Genomic DNA, 9,833 nt, shown 5'->3' with positions numbered 1-9,833 from the left:
AGGGTGAGGAGCAGAGGACCAGGGTCACAGCAAGGGAGGGGGAATTCTGTGAGCAGCAGAGGAGCCCACATGCACACAGGGGTCCCACACAGCTTGCACTGGCAGCACCGATCCTGCACCCAGCTGTCCCAAGGAAGCAGAGCAAAGCATGTGGGTTGTGGGGAAGGTTTTGCCCCCCCCCAGCTCCCCCTCCCCCGCTTGGATGTTTCATGGTGGAGAAGAGTCACCCAGGGCTGTACCAGCCCCTTCCCACAGCTGGGCTTGTGCTGCCACCAGCCCAAAGGCAGCACCCCCAGAGTGACCCCCTCACCCCCAAGCAGAGACCCCAACCAGAGCATCCTCCTCCCCACAGCCAGACCCTGCTCCCAGCACCACTCTCTATGAACCCAGAGACACGGCTTCCCTTACGCAAGGCGAGTGTTTATTCGGAGTTAACATTTGTAGACAAACAGGTATTTCCCCTTCCCCCCCATGCAGACTTAATAGCATTATTATTTTTCTTTTTTCATAAATAAAGATTTAGTGCTGGGAGCTTGCCAGCTTCACTGAGAGCAAAGTGCTTCATGGTGCAAGGCAGGTCGACCCCATCCCTTTTCTGCCTGGGACCATCTTGCACCGGTTTCCAGAGCCCAAATCCAGCAGAGCAGGAGATGAACCCCATGAAAGTGCTGAGACCTGACAGTGTCGAGTCCCTCAAGAGCAGGGACTCATCCTTCAGCGCTAGAACATCCCTTGGTCCCAGAGGCAACCAAAGCCACTCACCCTGCAGAGCTAGGTGAGGGTCCTCTCTCACCCAGGCCCAAAGGAGAAAAAAAAAGTCCAAGAAAAAAAAAAGCTACAACTTCTTCTTTCGGTGTCATCCCTGCTGGTGAGCAGGATGCGTCCCTAGAGCAGTCCAGAGCCGGAGCAGGTAGCTCCCCAGCCTGGTGCCAGTGGTGATGGAGGCAGGAACGTGGGGGCAAGCAGCACCACTCGACAAGCCAACAGGGTAAGGAAGTGGGGGGTTGGGTCAGCAGGGTGCAGGGGACCCCAAAGCCTCCCCCAGGCAGCGCTGGTCCCACAATGGCTGTGCCGAGCTCAGCACTGGGGACCTCCAGCGGGTTTGTCACCATCCGCAGCCCATCTGATGGGTGGTGGCACCATGAGCCACCCAAGGGCTCTCCAGGGAGCAGCGCTCCCTCTCCCAAGCAGCCGTGGGAAGGAGCAGTCCCCACATCGCTCTGCTTCCACGCACGGACAAGGGTTTACCACCCCTGGGTCCATCCTGCTGGCTAGAGGGCCACCACCACGTGCCAGCAACCAGGGTGTCCTCAGGGCCAGGCTGTCCCAGAGCTCTGCCCCGTGACCCTTTCTTAAGGCTATCTGGTGCCACCGGGTGGCTGGGACGCAAGTGTCCTCCACAGCCAGCCATCAGGCAGGGGAAGGACCACGGCTGGGCAGCAGGACGGTGCAAGGACGGTGCTTGGCCCCACCACTCCAGGGCAGGGGACACTTTCTTCTCTGCCAGCAGGGCAATACCTTGGTCCCACCAAGCCCATCTCAGTCCTCCTCCATTGGGCTACAAGCCTCAGCGTGGGCTACTCCTCTACATTGCACACAGTAGAGGTCCCTCAGGACCCCAGAGCTACTCATAAATAGGAAACTACAGACTCTACGTTGCTTCAGACAGGCAGCATATACAGTACAGGGTGGGGGAAGAAAGCCACGGACACCCCCCAGGGACATCAGCATCAGCAGCTGGCCCCGAGCACTGTCACATCACGGCTTGGGCTTGTCGGGGACCATCCTCCGCTTGGAGCTGTAGAAGTCTGGAGGGCAGAAAGAGAGAGTTGGGAAGTGCCTCCAGCCTGCTGGGAGCAGCAGGGCAGGGAGAGGGGAGGTGTCCCCAAGGAAGGGTCCCAAAACCCAGCCCAGGTGGGATCCCCCCCTCAGAGCCACCCACCCCAAAGTCCCAGGGAGGAGAGCCTGTAGGTCTCCATCTCTTCTTTGGTCTCACTGGCATTGCCACCCCAGGCCCTGATCCTGGAGGACGGGCTCAGGCTGTGGGAACTGAAGGTACCGAACGACTTTTGGGGGCATCTTCAGCTATAAAACCCACAAGCCCAGTGCAAGCCCCCTGCCTGTCCCCCAGCAACCAAAATGCCCCCCCGTTTGTGGCCTTTTCCCCTTGGAAGATTGATCCCCAGGAGAAATGCATGGAGGGTGGTCCCCTCCCCACACCCAGGCAGGGGTCTTGCACTCAAGTCCCCTCCATCTGTCCCTACCAGGAGAGCCATGACACCGCCAATGCCACCGAGCACGCACGGAGTGACACCAAACCTCCAGCACTCACCTTTCATGGTGGTCTGCCGACGTTTCAGGCCCTGTGGGGAACCAGCCCTGTAGACCTCCGAGCTCTGCTGAGATGCCTCAGGGCAAATCCTGCCAAGATGGTCCTTGGGGGGGACCTTGTGGACCAAGGAGCTCCTTCTCTCACTGCTGATGCCCGTGACCAGGCTGTGGACCTCCCGGGACGGTTGCTCAGCCAGGAAGACCCTCTCCCACTTGAACTGTCCTTCCAAGGGAGTCTCTGTCTCAAAGTTGAAGTTCCAGCGCTCCTGAACTTCCTCCAGGTGTTGCCTCATCAGGTCCTCAAAGTCATTCTTGAGTTGGTGGTGGTCCACAGGGCCAAAGAGGTTCCTGCATGCCTTGGTGCTGCATTGCATCTGCCCAGCCTTGCTGTGAGACAGGGGCATCGTGGCGGCTGGGAGGAAAGCAGAACAAGTTACTGGGGTGTTGGGCAAGGCACCCGCAAGCCCAAGGGCCAGCACACTTGCTACCAGAGCAAAGCACCCGGTAGCCAAGGTGGGACAGGCTGGGTTGGGCTCAGCAACAAGGCAGCCCAGAGGGGACCTCCATCTGCCAGCACACATCCTGGGCCCAGACACCTGGGATTTCAGCAGTGTCTTAGGGGGCAGAAGCTTGAGCATGACCAAGGTCAACCACCACAGCCTGGTGTGACGCAGAAGGATGGGGAAGGTGCACACGGTGCTCCCCGTTCCCCCTCCAGCAGGTAAAGCCCTGCCGGGGCAGAGCATCCAGCATCCCGATGCTGCCGCCGGTTCCATCCACGACCCCACCGCAGTCTCACTTCCACGCGGGCACAAGGCAAGTGAAGCAACAGGGTGTTTTTCTGGCCAGGTTCTTCATCTCAAGAGCCCAGGCCCAGTGGCAAGGAAGCCTTTTAAGCAAATGCAAAAACATGCCACAAGCTTGACCACTTGGTTTACCACCCTCCTTATCCGCAAGGAGCTGTTGGGCAACCAGAGACAAGACACTTTGTTTTTGTGTTTTGTTTTGGTTTTTTTTTTTTTCCCCCTCAAACTGATGCCAAAAGCCTTGACCTTCATGGTTTTGGCAGAGTCTTCCCTTCCGAGCAGTCCCCCCCCCCTTCACACGTGCGGGGGGGGGAGGCTAAGGGACCCCTCACGCCACCCACCCTCATGGGGAGCCTTGTTATCAGGGCAAAGCAAAGCAACGCTCTGGGATTTGACGGCTTGCAGAGCTAAGGCTTCATCCTGCTTGGATAACCAAGCTCACTAAATCTGCTTTAAAAAAAAAAATAAAAGCTTCATGGAAATAAAATCCCTCTGTACAAGATTGCTTTCTCATTGTCCACCAGATCTGGGACCCCCAAATCCACAGCAGATCGCCAGGCTCGCACCCCCAAACCTCCCCAGGGAGGGGGTGCTCAGCCTCCTGCAGGGATTTCTGCCCAAACTCAGCACCCCCAGCCCCCCCGAGCCCAGCACCGCATTGCCAGGTGTGCCATCAGCACGGCTGGAGACCCTCCAGGCAGGGGGCTTGGGAGGGCCACATCGGTCCCCAGGGCCACCCCGACCCCTCTGCCCTGCCCTGCTCCCAGAGTAAATTACATCCTGGAGTAAAAATAGCAATCCAGCTTCCCAAATCCAGCTTCCTATCTCCGGGCTGCCGGCGGCACAGCCGGGGTGACATCACTGAGCACAAGTCCCAGCATGTCCAGGCAAGCCCTGGCAGGTAGCGGGATGGGGACACACTCTGACACCCTGACCAGGCACCCCCGGCAGGGTTGGGCACCCACATCCCCCATCCTCATGCCACCCATGTCCCCCATCCCCCGGCCACCGCCAGGGCCCAGGTGCCACCCCACAGGAGGCAACAGCGTCACTCCGATTCATAATTCTACATCACCAGAGCCACCAGGGGCGAAGGGCCAAGGCCAGCCCCTCCCCCCCCAACCCCCATGTCCCCCCTGGGGGTGGCGATGCTTCCAGCAGCCCCTGCAAGGGCAGAGCTTTGGGGGTCCCCACGACACCGAGCGATGCAGGTGCATGGCTGCCTTAAGCCTCCCCCAGCCTGGCGACGCGGGCACTCCCGGGGAGGGGGGTACACACCCTCCCCCACCCCCACAGCCACCTGCAGCACCCAGGACCAGTTACACCAGTTGGGGAAGGCTTGCGGGGGGACGGGGACAGGAGGGGCTGGGAGCACAGCACCCCCGACGATGGATGGAGCCGGCAGCCGCTCACGGCACCGATGACCCTGGGGGGGAGGGGGGGAAGGGGGGGCCGGCGGAGCTAGGGGGTTGAAGACCCCCCCCGTTGCCATGGCAACACCCCGTCGTCCCCCCCCCCCTCGGTATGCTCCGCGGCGGGGGGCTCTGCGGCGACCGCAGCGCAGCCGGGGCGGAGGGGGGGGCACTCACCCACTCCCCCGGCACCGGGGGACGCGGACCTGGCCAGGAGCTGCCGCCCGTTCCCCTTGCGGCGCGTTCCCCTCCCCCCCGAGCCTGCACCGGTGACACCGACACCCACAGCCCCCCCCCCGCGGTGACACCGACACCCACAGCCGCCGCCCCCCCCCCCGCCGTGACACCGACACCCACAGCCGCCGCCCCCCCGCGGTGACACCGACACCCACAGCCCCACCGGCTGCCGCCCGCACTCACCGTCGCGTCTCCCGACTGCCGGTGCCCGTCGCGCCGCGGTTTATAAGCGGAGGGACGGGGCGGGGCCTCCCCCCCCCCCCCCCCCCCGCTCCGGGATTTCCCTCCCGCCCAGCCCCGCCCAGCCCCGGGGGTGCCGCGACCGCCGTCACTGGGTGCGGGGACCCCCTGCCTCGGGGTGCTGCAGGGATCCCCCCCCTTCAGGGCATATAGGGAGCCCCCCATGAGACAGGGACCCCCCTCACCAGGTGCTAGAGGGAGCCCCCCCCCCATTAGGAGATACAGGCACAGCACTCCACAGGGATTGCAGGGACACCCCCAGAAGGGGATGGAGGGACCCCCTTCCTTGGGGGGGGTGTATGGACCTCCCCATTAGGGGATGGAGGGACTCCCCTGCCAGGGGATGGAGGGACCCCCCCCCATCAGAGGATACGGGGACCCACTTCCTATTGGGATGCAGGGATCCCCCCCAGAAGGAGATACTGGGACCTGCTTCCTGCAGGGGTGCCAGGATCCCCCCACGGGGGATACAGGGACCCCCCATTAGGACCTACAGGCACCCCCCTCCTCAAGGGGGTACAGGGACACCCCCCAGAAAGGGGGTGCAGGGCCCTCCCCATTAGAGGATGCAAGGACCCTCCCCCCCCCAAAGGATAGAGGGGTGTCCCATCCCAGCTGGGAGACGCAGGGTCTTGGCTGGCTGGAGGGGGGTGTCCCCATCCCCCCCAGGCTTTCCTGCCCCCCAAGTCACTGTCGGGGGGGGGGAAAACGGATTAAGGAAGGGGCGACTCAGCCCCTCGGGGTGCCCAACCTCGGAGCCACGCTGGGGTGATGCTGCCCTGGTCCCCAGGCAGTGCCCGACCCCGGCCCGGCCGCAGGCTGCCCCTGGCCCCTCCTGCAGGATTTTCTCCCGGGGGGTCTGCTCCGCCGACGGGACCCCCCCGGCACCCCGGCTTCGTTTTGGGAAGGATCTGCTGGTCCGAATCCTGCAGGCTGCGGGGCAGGGATGAAGAGCAGGAACAAGCCCGTGCATGTCCCGCAGGAACCCGCGAGGAGGATCTGGAGGGATCTGGGGCTTAACTGGGAAACATCCCAGTCCACAGGCAGGAAAGGTCTGAACCCAGGGCAGCCTCTGCCGGGGGTCAGTGCAAGGCCGGAGGGCACCTGCCCGCGCGCCTGGTCGGTGGGTCCAGTCCTGCCCCACGGCCGAGAGCTGATGCCCTCGGAGCCAGCTGCCCCGCGACGGGGGGGGCCACATTCGGCAGCACCCTCCCGGCACGGCACGAGCTGCCCAGGCCCCGCGGGCATCACGACTCGTGCAGCGATGCTGCGGGGCCTCTGGTGGGGCGCAGCAAGGTGGGGCGCAGCAAGGTGACACGGTCCCAAGTGACCAAGGGTGGGTTGAAGCAGCCCCATGGGAGTGCCAGGCACCCTCCAAGGCCCCTGCGGCCGGCGGGTGCTGGGGTGCTCAGCAGGACCCTGGGTGTGCAAAGCACCCACGTTTCCCTGCTGGACCAGCAGCTTCCCGCGGCCCGAGCGGCTGGGGAAGGTGTCTGGGCGTGTTTGGCCGCAGGCTGCCGCGCCGCAGGGGTGTCTGCCATCGCCGGTCCCCCCCTGCAGCGCTGCCGCCTCTGGATGGGCACGCTGGGATGGGGAGGGAAGGTGAAGGACGGGGAATGTGAAAGCATCCGGAATGACTATCACACGCTGCAGAGATCTAGCCTGGAAAGCTGGGATCCATCCTGCCTTTCCACCTGCCAGACGCAGGGAAGGAGGGGGCGAGCAGCAGCCGCCTTCCCTCGCAGGGAGCGGGTCCCTGGTCTTCCCATCTGGGAACTGGTTTTGCTCCTGGTTGCAAAGAGCCGCCTTTCGAGCTGCACTGCGGCGGGCTGCCTGCGTCGCTGTGCAGTAGCGGATCGTTTCCTCGCCAACCTCCAGCTCTGCTCCAGCTGCAGCTCCTTGGCACGCTTCTGCTGGACGCGAGGAAGATGTCCCGAAGGGAAGTTGGACACCGGCCCAACTGCAGCACCATGAGCATCCTCCCCGCACCGGCTGCGCCAGGGCTCTGAGGCGAAGCAGCATTTACCAAGAGGATACTCACTGCTTAAACGAACTCTGCTTTTTGTAAAATCCACAAAAGGCAACGGGACCGTTGGAACCGGCAGCTTTTGAAATTGGTGCCCAAAGTGGTGGAGACAGGAGCGGCCTCGCTTGTGCAGCCGGCGGCGAACTCCAGCCACCGCGGATGCAGGAGCGAGGGATGAAAACAGCACCGTGAGGCGGGATAACCAACGGCTGCGAGCATCCCACTTACACGGGGGATGTATCCCAGGGCAAAACCAGCCAGAAAATAAATCAGACCTAAGTTATCCCTTAGGAAAAGAACTCTGTAACTCTCTCTGTGATTTGTTTTGGTGGGGTGGGGGTCCACTCCCTGCGCCCCGGGACAGGGGGGGGCAGGTTTCTGGCTGTTGCAAACTCCGCTGTCACTCCCCCTCCTCGTGCCCCCACACCAGGAGCTGGGAGCGCTGGCACTGGGGGTTACTGGAAATGGGAAGCGGGGAGAGGAACAGCGGCGGGGTCTGGGTCAGAGAGTCCGTGGTGAAGCCTGAAGTGGCATCACCAGAAAAAAAAAGTGGCGGGGGGCGGGGAAAAGTGTGATTAATACAAAAGGCAGTACAGGAACTTAAAAAAAAAAATCTCAAAGGTGACTCATGATGTTCAGCCCCAGCAACACGTAGGAGGAGGTCAGAGGCGCAGGGCTGGGGACGAGCAGGGACAAGGGTGGGGGGGTGTCTCCTTCTCACCATTTTTAGCCACCGAGTGGGAGCTGTCACCTCTCCCGCGCCAGGCTCGCCCTCCCCGAGGGGTGTCCCAACCCCCACCCGGCAGGGGTGTGATCGCTGGGGAATCCATCCTTACAACTTGCCTGAAAATCCCATCCTAACGCCTGGAAGCAAATGGAATCACATTAAATAACCGCAGATTTCACAAACGCCAACATAACCTTCTCCCCAGCACCGACAGAAGCCGGGGTGGCTGCCCTGGCCGGGGATCCCTTGGGAAAGTTTCTTTCCCAGCGGATCTCCCCAGGTGGGTCCTGCCGGGAGGGGAAACGGCTGCAAAGACATTATTCATGGCAGGCAAAGTCGGTGCGTGACTCAGCCCGTCCGCAGCACCGGCACAACCAGGGTTTCATCACGGGAGCGTGCCCGGGCACATCGCCTCCACCGCTGAGCATCGTCCTCACTGGGGACCCGGGGCGCAGCACCCCCAAAGCCCCGGGGAGCTGGGGGGGAGCTCTGGCACGCGGCGGGCGAACAGTTTGGGTCGGGTGATGGAAGTCTGGAGGCCCCAGGCTTGGATGAGGTGGAGGATGGGGAGCCACAGCCGGCAGCCCTGAGCCCCAAGAGACGAGCCAAACGGCGTGCCCAGGAAGGATCTCAGCAGGCCGAGGGCCAGCGACTGGTTTAAATGCACACAAATACCTACACATAAAGATTTGATAAAGGCAGAATAACCACCATCAGTAATATGTAAGCACGTGGTCAACCTGGAAACATTTTCCCAGACCAAAGCCTGCCAGCGCCGATGGCAGAAATGAAGAGATGCGCGCGGTTCCTCACCCAGCCCTCCCCAGCAGCGGGATGTGGAGACCTGGCGGTCCAAGCTGTATGGGAAGTGGTATTTTTGGGGGGGAAATTCATATTCCTTTAGATCAACCAGCGTAGGGGGAAGAAACAGAAAAGGGCTGGGCGGATGAGCATCCATCCTGTTGGGATGCAGTCGGCAGTGACAGAGCAGGGCACGCGCTGTTGTTTTTCCAGGTGGGATAATTGTAAACTCTGCAAAAAACTGAATTTCTGCCCAGGGAAACAACCCAAGAATGAAGGAACTGGTCTAGGACACACCCCACCCCACCCCGGCGCAGAGAGCGGGGCTGAGCACATGGGCTTTGAGGTCCAGTCCTGCCAAACGCATCATCCAACACCCCAAAGGTGTGACCAGGGCTGTCGCCCACCTCTACGGATGGTGGGGGGTGACTCTCCCTCTTGGAACAGCTTTTACTCGCACGAACACCCCGGGCAGGTGTGAAATCCCTCGGCTCGGGACAGCAGATTGACAGGCACTCGCTGTAGGTGTAAGCGGCTCTGCTGGGGACAAAGCCCCGCAACAAAGCCCTGCGTGTTCAGGCAGTAAAAAACCCTCTTCAGCAAGATTCAAATCTCCAAGATTTTTTTTATTATCTCCACTAACAAGCTTTTTTCTTTTAAGTGGGAAACGTGAAGGCTCTTAATGAAACACTCACGCTCCAGCAAAAGTCTAAATGAACCCAGTGTTCAGCTGAATGGCGTTTATATCCCAGCGAAGACTGTTTTCCCATCAGCTCTTTGAAGTGCCCAATTAAGTGATTTTATACTAATAGGATTTTCCCAGGAAAGAAAGACAAGAATGACAAAACGCTGAATGCTTGATTAACTCTGCCCCTAAAAGAACTCGGATCGTGTTAATTGACTGTTTCCCTGCCATATACAGCCCTTGTTTGCTCCATTTATGAAGGCATTTTGATGAGACACCGGACCCAGCAGAGTGGAAATAGAGTCCCACCGAGCACAAATGGGGGATGCGACAGTCCCTAAAACAAGGCCCTTCCTTACTGGAAATACTCCTGGGTGCGTGAGCCAGGCTATGAATCGGTCGCTTCATTCGGCCCCTCACTCATTTTCATCCCAGATTGTTTTTAGCCCCATTCATAGTCATTAACGTAATTGCTTCACTGACTTTCCATGAGCAGCTTGGAAGCTTTGTGTGTTGGGTTTGGGTTTTTTTTTTTGTTGTTGTTGGGGTTGTTTTTTTTTTTTCCACT

The 9,833-nt window shown here is 60.8% G+C and overlaps 1 protein-coding gene across 1 annotated transcript; it reads right to left on the bottom strand.

Annotated features, from left to right (window-relative positions):
• Window positions 1–399: 399 nt before the first annotated feature.
• Window positions 400–5,032, bottom strand: CDKN1A (cyclin dependent kinase inhibitor 1A). The gene is made up of 3 exons (XM_056362052.1): window positions 4,970–5,032; window positions 2,333–2,743; window positions 400–1,808 (listed from the first exon to the last, which is right to left on the bottom strand). Exons 2-3 carry the CDS (start codon window positions 2,733–2,735, stop codon window positions 1,759–1,761), a joined length of 453 nt encoding a protein of 150 aa, XP_056218027.1. The 5' UTR covers window positions 2,736–2,743; window positions 4,970–5,032; the 3' UTR covers window positions 400–1,758.
• Between the last annotated feature and the right edge of the window lie 4,801 nt (window positions 5,033–9,833).

This window comes from Falco biarmicus, chromosome 16 (genome assembly GCF_023638135.1).
Source record: "Falco biarmicus isolate bFalBia1 chromosome 16, bFalBia1.pri, whole genome shotgun sequence".
Taxonomy (NCBI): Eukaryota; Metazoa; Chordata; class Aves; order Falconiformes; family Falconidae; genus Falco; species Falco biarmicus.
This window is presented reverse-complemented; position numbering and strand designations above follow the sequence as displayed.

What these genes read in the sequence shown, in the direction of transcription:
- CDKN1A (XM_056362052.1), bottom strand. Translation starts at nt 2,735, where the DNA reads ATGCCCCTGTCTCACAGCAAGGCTGGGCAGATGCAATGCAGCACCAAG. An exon ending in TCGGCAGACCACCATGAAAG is followed by an intron (nt 1,809 to 2,332) that starts GTGAGTGCTGGA and finishes TCTGCCCTCCAG; the next exon opens with ACTTCTACAGCTCCAAGCGG.